The sequence below is a fragment of the Ranitomeya variabilis genome, chromosome 4, assembly GCF_051348905.1.
Source record: "Ranitomeya variabilis isolate aRanVar5 chromosome 4, aRanVar5.hap1, whole genome shotgun sequence".
NCBI lineage: Eukaryota > Metazoa > Chordata > Amphibia > Anura > Dendrobatidae > Ranitomeya > Ranitomeya variabilis.
Window position 1 is genome coordinate 397906828 of NC_135235.1, and position 17427 is coordinate 397924254.

General features: G+C 43.2%; 1 protein-coding gene across 1 annotated transcript in view; it reads left to right on the forward strand.

Annotated features, from left to right (window-relative positions):
• The window catches only part of LOC143764885 (uncharacterized), a 79745-nt gene that overhangs the window by 26424 nt on the left and 35894 nt on the right, over positions 1 to 17427 (forward strand). Inside the window, exons 2-3 of the mRNA XM_077250958.1 lie at positions 12686 to 12907; positions 13130 to 13243. Coding sequence (XP_077107073.1) covers positions 12695 to 12907; positions 13130 to 13243 — 327 coding nt within the window. The 5' untranslated portion in view covers positions 12686 to 12694. The remainder of the gene's footprint in view (positions 1 to 12685; positions 12908 to 13129; positions 13244 to 17427) is intronic.

Consider the following 17427-nt stretch of genomic DNA (forward strand, 5'->3'; position numbering starts at 1 on the left):
CCTAAGACTTTGCCAACAGTCACTTCCACGTCACACTGTGCATGACTCAGAAACTCTAGGCTAGATAGATGAATGAGAGGGATGAGGGAGAAATGGATGAGGGATGGATGGACGGATGAGGGAGGGAGGGGTAGATGAGTAATGGATGAATGGAGGAGGGAGGGATGGATGGATGCATGAGAGATGAATAGATGGATGGATGGGTACTAGGCATAGATGGATGAGAGATGGATGAGTAGGCATAGATGGATGAGGGATGGATGGATGAGGGAAGGATGGATGCACACAGCACATTATACTCACCTATGTAAAAGCCTTTTCTTTCCTGGTTAGTCCAATCATCTGAGTCATTCCCCTGCTGCCTGGCACTGTCTGCTGCACGGGGAGGCTGCAGCAGGAGGCAGGGAGAGTGTCTGGAAGAGACTGGGGTCATGATGTCTGTTGTGACATTACGAACAGTCTCTGCCAGACATAAAAACTCTAGTCGGTGAGTGAGCAGCTACTCCAGAATTAGGAGAGAGCTGCTCAAATGACTAAGTGTGATACCTAGCACACTATGCAGAATGTATACTACAAACTGTCAGCATTCTGCACCCCAGGTACACACACAAATTATACAGAAAGATCAGACAACCCCATTAAGGGTGCAGTCAAACAGCCATAACCAGAGTTGTAGCTAGGGTTTTGGTTAGGGAGGGCAAAACTTTTGAGTCACCTTAAGAGTGGGTGTAGGAGAACCTCAGCAGATCACCGCGCTGTTGCTGAAAACAATCTCCATACAAAGACCAACATTGATATTACCACCAACCCCATATAGAGCACACATAGTACCACACAGTAGGTGCTGTAATAGGGATACATACGGCAGCAGTGGCTCAGTATTGGGGTATTAGCAGGATAAAGAGTTTGTATGTAGGAAAGTGCTGTGGTCAGATGAGACCAAAATTGAACTTTTTGACCATTAAGATAAACGCTATGTCTGGCACCAAACCAACACAGCTCAAATCCCAACAACACAATCCCCAAAGTGAAACATGGTGGTGGCAGCATTATACTGTGTTGATGTTTTTCAGAAACAGATACAGGGAAAATGTTCCCAGTTGAGGGGAGGATAGATGGTGCGAAAAGCTTAAGGTACCGTCACACTAGGCGATATCGCCAGCGATCCGTGACGTTGCAGCGACCTGGATAGCGATATCGCTGTATTTGACACGCAGCAGCGATCTGGATCCCGCTGTGAAATTGCTGGTCGCTGCTAGAAGGTCTGCACTTTATTTGGTCGCTAGGTCGCCGTGTATCGCCGTGTTTGACAGCAAAAGCAAGGATACCAGCGATATTTTACACTGGTAACCAGGGTAAACATCGGGTTACTAAGCGCAGGGCCGCGCTTAGTAACCCGATGTTTACCCTGGTTACCAGCGTAAAAGTTAAAAATACAAACAGCACATACTCACCAGCGCGTCCCCCAGCCTCTGCTTCCTGACACTGACTGAGCGCCGGCCCTAAACTGAAAGTGAAAGTCACCGCTGTGCTGTTAGGGCCGGAGCTCAGTCAGTGTCAGGAAGCAGAGGCTGGGGGACGCGCTGGTGAGTATGTGCTGTTTGTTTTTTTAACTTTTACGCTGGTAACCAGGGTAAACATCGGGTTACTAAGCGCGGCCCTGCGCTTAGCAACCCGATGCTTACCCTGGTTACCCGGGGACCTCGGCATCGTTGGTCGCTGGAGAGTGGTCTGTGTGACAGCTCTCCAGCGACCAAACAGCGACGCTGCAGCGATCAGCATCGCTGTCGCTATCGCTGCAGCGTCGCTTAATGTGACGGTACCTTTAGATATTCTTGAGCAAAACCTGTTTCAGTCTGTCAGTGACTTGAGACTGGGTTGGAGGTTCACCATCCAACAAGTCAATGACCCAAAGCATACTGTTAAAGAAACACTCGAGTGGTAGTAATGAGCGAATATTGAAATATTTGTATTTGGTAAAATCGGCACAAATACTTTCTAATATCCGTGTATTCGTATGGAATAACGGATCCAATGCAAGTCAATGGGAAAGCTGAATATTTTTCTGCTAGACCCATGAAACAGGTCTGGGGGCATGGGAAAAAAAGCTGAAATGGATGTGATAGAGCTAAAACTAAATGGGAACAGCATGGAGAAGATGCCTGCATGCCTTTTTGACCCACACCGCGCGATAGATGAAAAGCCAGCAATTCATCTGCCGTGCACAGGACCTGACAGGAAATAATGGACAGATCACATAAAGTAAATCCACATACAATAGGTACATTTATAGATGTCAGTGACACGCACCTATATACAGGTGCTTCTCACAAAATTGGAATATCATCAAAAAGTTTATTCATTTCAGCACTTCAACACAAAAAGTTAAACTCATCTACTATATACCGGTAATCGTCTAATTCTGTGTGTTTGTCTGTAACGGAATTCCCACGTCGCTGATTGGTCGCGCCAGCCACCCACGACCAATCAGTGACAGGCACAATTCTGTCAGTCACAGTGCCACGTAGTTCAGTCACGTTTACTGAACAAGTTCTGTCAGTCACAGTGCCACGTCAGTGCATTATTCTTAAATCTTCATAAATAAACTACATACAGTGGGGCAAAAAAGTATTTAGTCAGTCAGCAATAGTGCAAGTTCCACCACTTAAAAAGATGAGAGGCGTCTTTAATTTACATCATAGGTAGACCTCAACTATGGGAGACAAACTGAGAAAAAAAAAATCCAGAAAATCACATTGTCTGTTTTTTTATCATTTTATTTGCATATTATGGTGGAAAATAAGTATTTGGTCAGAAACAAAATTTCATCTCAATACTTTGTAATATATCCTTTGTTGGCAATGACAGTGGTCAAACATTTTCTGTAAGTCTTCACAAGGTTGCCACACACTGTTGTTGGTATGTTGGCCCATTCCTCCATGCAGATCTCCTCTAGAGCAGTGATGTTTTTGGCTTTTCGCTTGGCAACACGGACTTTCAACTCCCTCCAAAGGTTTTCTATAGGATTGAGATCTGGAGACTGGCTAGGCCACTCCAGGACCTTGAAATGCTTCTTACGAAGCCACTCCTTCTTTGCCCTGGCGGTGTGCTTTGGATCATTGTCATGTTGAAAGACCCAGCCACGTTTCATCTTCAATGCCCTTGCTGATGGAAGGAGGTTTGCACTCAAAATCTCACGATACATGGCCCCATTCATTCTTTCATGTACCCGGATCAGTCGTCCGGGCCCCTTTGCAGAGAAACAGCCCCAAAGCATGATGTTTCCACCACCATGCTTTACAGTAGGTATGGTGTTTGATGGATGCAACTCAGTATTCTTTTTCCTCCAAACACGACAAGTTGTGTTTCTACCAAACAGTTCCAGTTTGGTTTCATAAGACCATAGGACATTCTCCCAAAACTCCTCTGGATCATCCAAATGCTCTCTAGCAAACTTCAGACGGGCCTGGACATGTACTGGCTTAAGCAGTGGGACACGTCTGGCACTGCAGGATCTGAGTCCATGGTGGCGTAGTGTGTTACTTATGGTAGGCCTTGTTACATTGGTCCCAGCTCTCTGCAGTTCATTCACTAGGTCCCCCCGCGTGGTTCTGGGATTTTTGCTCACCGTTCTTGTGATCATTCTGACCCCACGGGGTGGGATTTTGCGTGGAGCCCCAGATCGAGGGAGATTATCAGTGGTCTTGAATGTCTTCCATTTTCTAATTATTGCTCCCACTGTTGATTTCTTCACTCCAAGCTGGTTGGCTATTGCAGATTCAGTCTTCCCAGCCTGGTGCAGGGCTACAATTTTGTTTCTGGTGTCCTTTGACAGCTCTTTGGTCTTCACCATAGTGGAGTTTGGAGTCAGACTGTTTGAGGATATGCACAGGTGTCTTTTTATACTGATAACAAGTTTAAACAGGTGCCATTACTACAGGTAATGAGTGGAGGAAAGAGGAGACTCTTAAAGAAGAAGTTACAGGTCTGTGAGAGCCAGAAATCTTGATTGTTTGTTTCTGACCAAATACTTATTTTCCACCATAATATGCAAATAAAATGCTAAAAAAACAGACAATGTGATTTTCTGGATTTTTTTTTCTCAGTTTGTCTCCCATAGTTGAGGTCTACCTATGATGTAAATTACAGACGCCTCTCATCTTTTTAAGTGGTGGAACTTGCACTATTGCTGACTGACTAAATACTTTTTTGCCCCACTGTACATATTCTAGAATAACTGATGCAATAGAATCGGGCCACCATCTAGTATATTATATAGAGTCATTACAAACAGAGTGATGTATTTCAAGTGTTTATTTCTGTTAATGTTGATGATTATGGCTTACAGCCAATAAAAACCCAAAAGTCATTATCTCAGTAAATTAGAATACTTTATAACACCAGCCTGAAAAATTATTTTGAAATCCTAAATGTTGGCCTACTGAAATGTATGTTCAATAAACGCACTCAATACTTAGTAGGGGCTCCTTTTTGCATCAGTTACTGCATCAATGCAGCATGGCATGGAGGCGATCAGCCTGTGGCACTGCTGAGGTGTTAAGGTACCTTCACACTAAACGATATCGCTAGCGATCCGTGACGTTGCAGCGTCCTGGCTAGCGATATCGTTGAGTGTGACAGGCAGCAGCGATCAGGATCCTGCTGTGATATCGCTGGTCGTTGAAGAAAGTTCAGAACTTTATTTGGTCGTCAGATCGCCGTGTATCGTCGTGTTTGACACCAAAAGCAACGATGCCAGCGATGTTTTACACTGGTAACCAGGGTAAACATCGGGTTGCTAAGTGCAGGGCCGCGCTTAGTAACCCGATGTTTACCCTGGTTACCAGTGTAAAATGTAAAAAAAACAAACAGTACATACTCACCTTCGCATCCCCCGGCGTCCACTTCCCACACTGACTGAGCGCCGGCCGTAAAGTGAAAGTACAGCACAGCGGTGACGTCACCGCTCTGCTGTTAGGGCCGGCGCTCAGTCAGTGCAGGAAGCGCACGCCGGGGGACGCGAAGATGAGTATGTACTGTTTGTTTTTTTTACATTTTACGCTGGTAACCAGGGTAAACATCGGGTTACTAAGCGCGGCCCTGCGCTTAGCAACCCGATGTTTACCCTGGTTACCCGGGGACCTCGGCATCGTTGGTCGCTGGAGAGCGGTCTGTGTGACAGCTCTCCAGCGACCAAACAGCGACACTGCAGCGATCGGCATCGTTGTCTGTATCGCTGCAGCGTCGCTAAGTGTGACGGTACCTTTAGGGAAGCCCAGGTTGTTTTGATAGCAGCCTTCAGCTTGTTTGCATTGTTGGGTCTGGTGTCTCTCATCTTCCTCTTGACAATACCCCATAGATTCTCTATGGAGTTAAGGTCAGGCGAGTTTGTTGGCCAATCAAGCACAGTGATACTGTTGTTTTTAAAGCAGGTATTGGTACTTTTGGCAGGGTGGACATGTGCCAAGTCCTCCTGGAGAATGAAATTTCCATCTCCAAAACGCTTGTGGGAAGCATGTAGTGCTCTAAAATTTCTTGGTAGACCCACACCAGCGGATGACATGGATCCCCAAACCATCACTGATTGTGGAAACTTCACACTAGACCTCAAGTAGCTTATATTGTGTGTCTCTCCACTCTTCGTCCAGTGTCTGGGACCTTGATTTCCAAGTGAAAAGCAAAATTGACTTTCATCTGAAAACAACACCTTGGACAACTGAACAATAGTCCAGTTCTTTTTATCCTTGGCCTAGGTAACAGGCTTCTGGTGTTGTCTATTGGTCATGAGTGACTTGAAACAAGGAATGCGACACTTGTAGCCCATGTCCTGGATTGTCTGTATGCGGTGGCTCTTGAAGCAATGACTCCAGCAGCAGTCCACTCCTTGTGAAACTCCCCCAAATTTTTGAATGGCCTTTTCTTAACAATTCTTTCAAGGCTGTGGTTATCCCAGTTGTTTGTGCACCTTTTTTTACCACACTTTTTTCTTACAGCACTCTCTGTAGAGTTCATAGCCACTCTCTGGGAGTTCACAGCCAATAAACTCACTTCACCTGTCTGACATTAGCCCATGCACTGTGGGAAATTTTACCATGGTGCTTGTGCTATCGTCTAATCGGTGCCGGAGATGTCAGTGTCAGTGTGTGTAATATGTGTGGCACACATGTGGCAAGCATGTGCTGTCTGTGTGCTGCATCAGTACCACACAATGGGCACCAGGAAAGAAGTGGTACAGTAAGCGTTGTTCCCCAGCACTGAGTGCTGAAGACAACGCTCATCATTCTCCTCTGCTATGCCGGTGATCAGCACTAGCAGGGGAGAATGATGAGAGTTGTATTCAAGTGAGAACAATGACAGAAGGTGGCAGCTTTTTTGACTATTTTTTCACCATCATCTGACACCTGCTGCTGCTTATAACAGTGACAGCAGGAGTGGCTGATGGGAGTATTCCTTACCCGCTGCCTGTGCTATAATTTAATAAATGAAATATCCAGCGTGGGTGTGATGGAAATATATATATTTCATATAGAACTCACTTATATATATACACATATATACTCACAGCTAATATACAGTGGGGCAAAAAAGTATTTAGTCAGTCAGCAATAGTGCAAGTTCCACCACTTAAAAAGATGAGAGGCATCTGTAATTTACATCATAGGTAGACCTCAACTATGGGAGACAAACTGAGAAAAAAAAATCCAGAAAATCACATTGTCTGTTTTTTTAACATTATTTTGCATATTATGGTGGAAAATAAGTATTTGGTCAGAAACAAACAATCAAGATTTCTGGCTCTCACAGACCTGTAACTTCTTCTTTAAGAGTCTCCTCTTTCCTCCCCTCATTACCTGTAGTATTGGCACCTGTTTAAACTTGTTATCAGTATAAAAAGACACCTGTGCACACCCTCAAACAGTCTGACTCCAAACTCCACTATGGTGAAGACCAAAGAGATGTCAAAGGACACCAGAAACAAAATTGTAGCCCTGCACCAGGCTGGGAAGACTGAATCTGCAATAACCAACCAGCTTGGAGTGAAGAAATCAACAGTGGGAGCAATAATTAGAAAATGGAAGACATACAAGACCACTGATAATCTCCCTCGATCTGGGGCTCCACGCAAAATCCCACCCCGTGGGGTCAGAATGATCACAAGAACGGTGAGCAAAAATCCCAGAACCACGCGGGGGGTCCTAGTGAATGAACTGCAGAGAGCTGGGACCAATGTAACAAGGCCTACCATAAGTAACACACTACGCCACCATAGACTCAGATCCTGCAGTGCCAGACGTGTCCCACTGCTTAAGCCAGTACATGTCCGGGCCCGTCTGAAGTTTGCTAGAGAGCATTTGGATGATACAGAGGAGTTTTGGGAGAATGTCCTATGGTCTGATGAAACCAAACTGGAACTGTTTGGTAGAAACACAACTTGTCGTGTTTGGAGGAAAAAGAATACTGAGTTGCATCCATCAAACACCATACCTACTGTAAAGCATGGTGGTGGAAACATCATGCTTTGGGGCTGTTTCTCTGCAAAGGGGCCAGGACGACTGATCTGGGTACATGAAAGAATGAATGGGGCCATGTATCGTGAGATTTTGAGTGCAAACCTCCTTCCATCAGCAAGGGAATTGAAGTTGAAATGTGGCTGGGTCTTTCAACATGACAATGATCCAAAGCACACCACCAGGGCAACGAAGGAGTGGCTTCGTAAGAAGCATTTCAAGGTCCTGGAGTGGCCTAGCCAGTCTCCAGATCTCAACCCTATAGAAAACCTTTGGAGGGAGTTGAAAGTCCGTGTTGCCAAGCGAAAAGCCAAAAACATCACTGCTTTAGAGGAGATCTGCATGGAGGAATGGGCCAAAATACCAACAACAGTGTGTGGCAACCTTGTGAAGACTTACAGAAAATGTTTGACCACTGTCATTGCCAACAAAGGCTATATTACAAAGTATTGAGATGAAATTTTGTTTCTGACCAAATACTTATTTTCCACCATAAAATGCAAATAAAATGATAAAAAAACAGACAATGTGATTTTCTGGATTTTTTTTTCTCAGTTTGTCTCCCATAGTTGAGGTCTACCTATGATGTAAATTACAGACGCCTCTCATCTTTTTAAGTGGTGGAACTTGCACTATTGCTGACTGACTAAATACTTTTTTGCCCCACTGTATACACTATAATCAATTGCTTAAAATGGCTGACATAAACTGATATAAGCCAGACAGACTGTTTGGGGCTTTCCAGGCAAAAAGCGGAACAACACCAGATGTACTAAGTGATGAATAGACGTCTCAACTATGTCCTGGATGCAGAAAAGGCAACAGTTACACTTTAGTTGCTTAATCAGCATTCATACGTGCATTAATCACAATATTCCGTATATATTTAGATAACCAATAACAGAGAAGCTTGACAATATGGTAATTAACGAACCACCCCTAACCACCCCCTTTTTATATTCAATTATAAAACCATATGTGTACAATAACCCATCAGTATTTGATGGGATGTTATTCTGTCACCACGGTGTACAGTGTCATTTCTTGAGCACTCAAAATTCTCAGTCTAATTGGGAATGGCCGCAGCACACACAGGGATAGATTTATCCTAACCAAATTTCCATAGCATGGGTTCCCCTGTATTTTCTATAACCAGCCAGGCCAAACTCACAGCTGGGGGCTGCAACCCACAGCTGTCAGCTTCAACAAGGCTGGTTACCAAGAATAGAGGAGTCCCCACGCCGTATTTTTTAATTATTTAAATAAATAATTTAAAAAGTGGCATGGTGGCGTGAGGTCCCCCCATTTTTGACAACCAGCCTTGCTAAAGCAGACAGCTGGGGGCTGGTATTTCAGTCTGGTAAGGGGCCATGGATATTGACCCCCCAGCCTAAAAATAGCAGCCCACAGCCACTCTGAAAAGGTGCATCTATTAGATGTACCAATTCTGGCACTTTGCCCGGCTCTTCCCACTTGCCTTGCAGCGGTGGCAAGTGGGGTTGATATTTGTGGTGTTGATGTCACCTTTGTATTGTCATCTGTCATCTTTATATTGTCATCAACACCACAAATATGAACCCCACTTGCCACCGCTGCAGGGCAAGTAGGAAGAGCCGGGCAAAGTGCCAGAATGCCTCTCCATTACTAATCCATGAGCATTTATAAGACACCCATCCATTACTATTGTAGAAAAAGAAGCAGCATCCGTTCCAGGTGAAACAAGTTGTATCAAAAAAGAAGTCTTTATTCTGCCATAGAAACATACAACGTTTCGGCCATATTGGCCTTTATCAAGTATAACATATACAACACCTGACCGCCTTAAATAGTGTGGAGCTACAACCAGCACCAATCACAGATAGAGGGCAGCCCTAATAAAATTACATAAATATATACAAAAAATACATGTGTAACATCAATCCACATCACATTACAAACAATACATTGTGAAACTCGCATAAAATATACAAAAATCACTATATTCGAACGAGACCAATCCGCTATGGGCATCGCAGTCCAATCACAGCGTTGTTGTTTAGGTAGTCATAGTAACCACCCACCGATCGTTCTAATCCCATCGCTGGGGTGTATGACATCCGATCACAGTCGGTGATTTACAAACACATAAAAATAGGAAAATGCAGAAACGGATCCCCTTTGTGTCTACCTATTGCCCAGCGAGTGGGGAGATTTCTAGTATTCTTAACAAACATTGGAATCTTTTGAATAGAGGGCTACCACAGATTGAGGAATTTCATTCACGACCGATTCTTTCCTATAGGCGGGGACGCAATCTAAAGGATCAACTGGTAAGGTCTGATGTTGGGACTAGGAAGGTTGCCCTCCAAAGGACTCTGTGTCCACCCAGGATGGGCAATTTTCCTTGCCTCAACTGTGCTTGTTGTGGTAACATGTTGAAGGGTGACAGCTTCTTTCACCCTCAAACTGGGAAAAAAATTTTGATTAGAGATCGATATACGTGCTCTTCAAGCTATGTAATCTATACAATAGTGTGTCCTTGTGGACTGATATACGTGGGGGAGACCACGACGGAGATTCGAGCGCGTATAAGTAAGCACAAGAGCACCATAAGAACTAAGCTACTTGAATTACCAGTTCCCAAACATTTTAATGAATGTCGACACTCCGTTAATCAACTTAGGTTCAGAGTGATCGATGGGGTTCCTGCTCTAAGAAGGGGTGGGAATAGGGTGAAGTTGTTAAAACAAAAAGAACTGAGGTGGATTTCCGTTCTGGAGTCTCTACAACCAAAAGGACTCAATATTGAATATAATTTGCAAATATGTGTTTCCTAAATCCCCTTCTGTTTTGGGTGGTGTCCTTAATCTGTATATTTGTTTTTAATATGTGCTATTTATATTTATATTATGTCCACTGTGCCCTGTATGGGACTTCTTATACAAAAATCCTTTTTTTCTCTGTGTGGTTGTACTGTTGTCCGATCTATTTATAAGTTGCTTTCTTTCCCTTGTTTGTTTGGGTAATCCTTTTTCCCTCCCCTTTGTCCATATGGTAGGACGCCAATTATTTTGATTGCCATGGAGTTGGCTGGATCTATACCTCCCGTGCTGTGTGGGGAGTTGCACTACGTCACTCAGAGGTGTGGAGCAGGACGGTTTTTCCGCCCCCTCCTCCCTCTGACGTGAACGGGTGTGATCTCCTACATCGCTGGTAGTGTAGCCGGATCTGATGCGGCCGGCGCATGCGCTGAGAGACCTGTCGGTGCTGCGGTCATGTGACCGCGTGCACGTGATGAGCCCTCGCGCTGTCTCCGGCGTCACTGATCGGCGGATCCTGAGGTGATTATATGGTTTTTTTATGATGTGAGGACTTTTGTTACTTTACAGGTGGTGTGCTCAGCAAAAAACAACTGTGATCGGATGTCATACACCCCAGCGATGGGATTAGAACGATCGGTGGGTGGTTACTATGACTACCTAAACAACAACGCTGTGATTGGACTGCGATGCCCATAGCGGATTGGTCTCGTTCGAATATAGTGATTTTTGTATATTTTATGCGAGTTTCACAATGTATTGTTTGTAATGTGATGTGGATTGATGTTACACATGTATTTTTTGTATATATTTATGTAATTTTATTAGGGCTGCCCTCTATCTGTGATTGGTGCTGGTTGTAGCTCCACACTATTTAAGGCGGTCAGGTGTTGTATATGTTATACTTGATAAAGGCCAATATGGCCGAAACGTTGTATGTTTCTATGGCAGAATAAAGACTTCTTTTTTGATACAACTTGTTTCACCTGGAACGGATGCTGCTTCTTTTTCTACAATTGTGAGTACTGTTCAATTTGGATCCTTGAACTTTGGAGCGTGCATCCTAATCATTCTGGTGCTGTTGGTTACATTTGTTTACCCATCCATTACTAATCCTATAGTTATATGGTAAATACAGACACAGCCAGAATTAAGTCTTTTATTAGAAATAAAACAAAACACAGTTTTCCATGTTTATTTAAAAATAGCAAACAAAGTTATATTCACCTGACTCCTAATTCCACTGACGTAATCTATATCGGGGGATGAATAGTTTTTAACCTGAACGGTGCCAAGATGCGACCGTCCTGGCTACAAACCACTGGTGAATGAGCTGCTGCGGGTGCAGCATCATTGACCAGCGGTGACATCATCATGGTTGCCGCCAGTCAGTGAGGCTGTGTTCCCAGCTGGGCTGAACTGCGGTGACCTCAGCACCATGGGAAAAAGTCAGTGATAAGGTCACCGCAGTTCAAACTCAGTGACTTCACCGCATATCACAATGAGAAATTCTCAAGTTCCTTCTGTCATCATAGAAGCACAAACCAATAAATAAAGTAGCACTCTATAGCGCTATAGCATGCAAACATGAAATATTTCGCTCATAAATTGGCCAAATCATGTGTATATGGCAGCCACGATAAGGTCATTCTCATTGCTGGGAACTTGCCTCATGTGATTCCTCTCTATGACTAAAGCCTACATTTATATGGGAAGGTAGGATCCTACTGTAATTATGCGTTATGGCATGAAAACATGAAATATATGAGATTTGAATTGCAACTGAGGGATGGGGTGCTGAATCAGCAGGATCCTACCTTCCCATATAAATGTAGGCTTTAGCCCAAGAGAGGATTCACATTAGGCAGGTTACCAGCAACGAGAGTCGCCTTATCGTGGCTTCCGGGTACACATGAATTGGTCAATTTAGGCGCTAAGTATTCTCAATTTTTCTAATTTACTAAAGCAGTAGTGCAATTCAAATATTTCATGTTTGCATGCTATAGCACTACAGAGTGCTACTTTATATATGGAGATGGCAACTCTTAGTAAGCAACTGTTCACACCTGCTTTCTGTTTGGAAGTGATGCTCAGTCTTTTGATATTTGTAATCATAGAAGTACAGTCTTATATGTCACTGATAAGCTTTTCATACACATACAAATAAATTTACCACTACACAGATGTAAGTACTTATCTTATATTTATTAAGCTTCATTATTATATTGTTCTCTCTAAAAAATTAAGGAATATGTTACAAGCACTAGAGCATATAATTATGTAATTAATACATTTCTCTTTCATATATGCTTTAATGATAAAAAAATTTCTGGCAACTTTGATGCATTTGGCTTTTCTCTTTAAATTATTTCCCATAAGTCTGACAAAATGTCTATGAGCACAGTAAAGAGTGAAAATGGCAACGTCTCCTGTGAGACCCCTGAGGGAACAGTGGTACACATCAATATTAACCAGCGTTCTACTTTGGACTGCTGCCTGGACACCTTTCGATTCGTCTATGACATGAAGAAAATGCAGAAAAGTGGGCAAAAGGCAAAGCCCTCCCATACGACTGGTTCGGCAGCACCCCTAGGATTTGGGGTAAGGTGTATGACTACTCTTCTAACAATAATATGATTATTATATTTATATGGATTGGTAGAAGTATATTAGCACCCAGAGATATTTTGTAAATACAGGAATCATGAAGAAATATTTTGTATGATGTACAGAATGTATGGGGCCGTCAGATTTATTGATTGTAGGATACAATACGTACATGTATGTGTATATATAATCTCGTATGTATTCTCGTTAATCTAGGCCGCCTATATCACCTTGGGTTTGGTCTCTGTCATGTTGGCCATTATCATAGCCATAATCCGGCCAGGTATGATCATCTGCTATACAGGTCTCCACTTCTGGGTAGGAATTCCGGTAAGTGCCAGTAAATGATGTCCTTCTGCACCTTTGCATCCCAAATATAGTCTGATCTCTATTCCTCGTTTATACCTTTTAATGTTGATGCATACTTAACCTACACTGCCCCTGTGGGCCACACAGAATAGTACAGACCATGTATTAGAACTCTACCCATAATTGCTCTTTAGTGTGGAAAGGAAAGATCTTAGAACTAGTAGTACAACAAACAGCCATAGAGAGAGGCTATGGGTATATTGTATAGATTTTATGTATGGCAAAGTGAAAATTGATTTGATAAGTTTTTTAAAATAACTTTTGCTTTATAAAAATAAATCTTAAAATTTCCAAAAATATTTTGGGGGGATCAAGAGGGAAGGAACCAATGTCAATAGCAAGCAGTAATATCGTAGCCTTCATTACCCAAACATATTCTACTGCTAGTGTAACTCTTCCCTTAAGCCACATTCAGATAGGCGTTCTACACCTAGACCAATGAAAATAACACATTATTTAAATCAGGTGTTTGTGTCAGATGTAGTGTTGAGCGATACCGTCCGATACTTGAAAGTATCGGTATCGGAAAGTATTGGCCGATACCGGCAAAGTATCGGATCTAATCCGATACCGATACCCGATACCCATACAAGTCAATGGGACACCAAGTATCGGACGGTATCCTGATGGTTCCCAGGGTCTGAAGGAGAGGAAACTCTCCTTCAGGCCCTGGGATCCATATCAATGTGTAAAAGAAAGAATTAAAATAAAAAATAGGGATATACTCACCTCTCCGGCGGCCCCTGGACTTTACCGCCGTAACCGTGAGCCGTTGTACCTAAGAATGCGCGCTTGAAGGGCCTTAGATGACGTCACGGTGCTCTGATTGGTCGCATAGTGGTCACGTGACCGCTGCGCAACCAATCAGAGCGCCGTGACGTCATGGAAGGTAGTGAACGCGCTCATTTTAAACAAAGCAGGCTGCCGGTTACCAGCGGTGATGTTCAGGCTGCGTCGGAGAGGTGAGTATATCAATATTTTTTATTTTAATTCTTTATTTTACACATTAATATGGTCCCGATACCGATTCCCGATACAACAAAAGTATCGGATCTCGGTATCGGAATTCCGATACGGCAAGTATCGGCCGATACCCGATACTTGCGGTATCAGAATGCTCAACACTAGTCACATGTATTTACTTTTTTTTTTTAATATTGGCAATATTTTTTTTTAAGTCTTGAAAACAATTTATTGTAAACTTTTCCAGAAAGGACACTAAGTACCAGCAGTCTCCGTATTTTCTGTGCAGGATTACAATGATCAAATAACATCTCTATTTATATACAGTGGGGCAAAAAAGTATTTAGTCAGTCAGCAATAGTGCAAGTTCCACCACTTAAAAAGATGAGAGGCGTCTTTAATTTACATCATAGGTAGACCTCAACTATGGGAGACAAACTGAGAAAAAAAAAATCCAGAAAATCACATTGTCTGTTTTTTTATCATTTTATTTGCATATTATGGTGGAAAATAAGTATTTGGTCAGAAACAAAATTTCATCTCAATACTTTGTAATATATCCTTTGTTGGCAATGACAGTGGTCAAACATTTTCTGTAAGTCTTCACAAGGTTGCCACACACTGTTGTTGGTATGTTGGCCCATTCCTCCATGCAGATCTCCTCTAGAGCAGTGATGTTTTTGGCTTTTCGCTTGGCAACACGGACTTTCAACTCCCTCCAAAGGTTTTCTATAGGATTGAGATCTGGAGACTGGCTAGGCCACTCCAGGACCTTGAAATGCTTCTTACGAAGCCACTCCTTCTTTGCCCTGGCGGTGTGCTTTGGATCATTGTCATGTTGAAAGACCCAGCCACGTTTCATCTTCAATGCCCTTGCTGATGGAAGGAGGTTTGCACTCAAAATCTCACGATACATGGCCCCATTCATTCTTTCATGTACCCGGATCAGTCGTCCGGGCCCCTTTGCAGAGAAACAGCCCCAAAGCGTGATGTTTCCACCACCATGCTTTACAGTAGGTATGGTGTTTGATGGATGCAACTCAGTATTCTTTTTCCTCCAAACACGACAAGTTGTGTTTCTACCAAACAGTTCCAGTTTGGTTTCATAAGACCATAGGACATTCTCCCAAAACTCCTCTGGATCATCCAAATGCTCTCTAGCAAACTTCAGACGGGCCTGGACATGTACTGGCTTAAGCAGTGGGACACGTCTGGCACTGCAGGATCTGAGTCCATGGTGGCGTAGTGTGTTACTTATGGTAGGCCTTGTTACATTGGTCCCAGCTCTCTGCAGTTCATTCACTAGGTCCCCCCGCGTGGTTCTGGGATTTTTGCTCACCGTTCTTGTGATCATTCTGACCCCACGGGGTGGGATTTTGCGTGGAGCCCCAGATCGAGGGAGATTATCAGTGGTCTTGAATGTCTTCCATTTTCTAATTATTGCTCCCACTGTTGATTTCTTCACTCCAAGCTGGTTGGCTATTGCAGATTCAGTCTTCCCAGCCTGGTGCAGGGCTACAATTTTGTTTCTGGTGTCCTTTGACAGCTCTTTGGTCTTCACCATAGTGGAGTTTGGAGTCAGACTGTTTGAGGATATGCACAGGTGTCTTTTTATACTGATAACAAGTTTAAACAGGTGCCATTACTACAGGTAATGAGTGGAGGAAAGAGGAGACTCTTAAAGAAGAAGTTACAGGTCTGTGAGAGCCAGAAATCTTGATTGTTTGTTTCTGACCAAATACTTATTTTCCACCATAATATGCAAATAAAATGCTAAAAAAACAGACAATGTGATTTTCTGGATTTTTTTTTCTCAGTTTGTCTCCCATAGTTGAGGTCTACCTATGATGTAAATTACAGACGCCTCTCATCTTTTTAAGTGGTGGAACTTGCACTATTGCTGACTGACTAAATACTTTTTTGCCCCACTGTAGCTGACTAGAAAAATTTCCCACGCAGGCACAGTAACAGCCGTGTTGTTACCGCGCATGCGCGGGTGGAGTGGGTAGAACGCGCAGTTGTGGCTGTGTGGGAATAGCAGAAATGTGTATGTCACTTGCGCAGGCGCAGTTCCATAGCAGAAGGTCATTTGTGGTAAGAGCTTTCCTGTGAAGGATTTGTCTCTTCATAGTCAACCAATTTCAGATTGCAATTACAGTCAGTTCAGCGTCAGGCATCCCAATTCCTAATATGCTGAGGGAAACCTCTTCTGGCAAGACTCTCTGATTTAAAGGTTCAAAAGTACTGGAGAGTGTATTGCTCTTCCAGACCCAACTCCAGTCCTCAAAAGCCACCAACAGATCATGTTTTCAGAATTTCTTTAGCATTGCACGGCTCTGTTCTAGACCTTCCTCTATGACATCCAAATAGTCGAGCATATGGACAGGAATTGTCTTCATGTGACAACCCCAGTCAAGGGAATCTGTCAGCAGAGACTGATTGTTCAAACCAATTACAGGTACTTGGGGCATCATGGTGGGGCCAATTATTTAAGGATCCTACCACCATCTTATTTTCTCTCCATGTCCCCCTCTTTTTCATTGACAACTCTTCCAGTAGTAGTATTTAGTAAAAAAAAAGGAGGAGAGAGATGAAAAACAAGCAAGTCGGAAGATGCACTTGGATAATTGGACCCGTCCTGAAGCACCGAGTGCCTGTACTTGGTTTGAAGTTATTCTGTTCTGACAGTCACTTTAAAGGTTCATGCAGATGACCTCATCGTTTTGAAGTGTAGCATTAATCTCCATGTTATTCTACGGTATTGTGTACCTTTGATTTTTTTTTTCCTGGACCGAGTTGGTCCAAGGAAAATGAATCGCAGCATTGCATGGTTTGAATTGGATGGCGCTCACCCATTAAAATCTATGGATCCATGGGAAAAGTCAAATCACACTCGGATAAAATCTGAGTGCGGTCCAATTTTCACAGACTGACATTCTTCTGAGTTATCAAAGTGAGAGCGCCTCACGCTGTCAGGATTCTCTGGTATTGTCGTTCGATCTCAGTACAAGTGTACTGAGAAAGGCCGAGAACGTCTAGTTGGAATGTTGTCTGAAGTAAGCAAATCGCAGACTCCCACTCAACTGACCTGCAGCTCGAGCTGGCAATACTGGAGACTCCTGACAGCTTGTGGTGCACACCCTGTAAGGAGACAAGCACTCTAATTGAGAGACCATTAATTC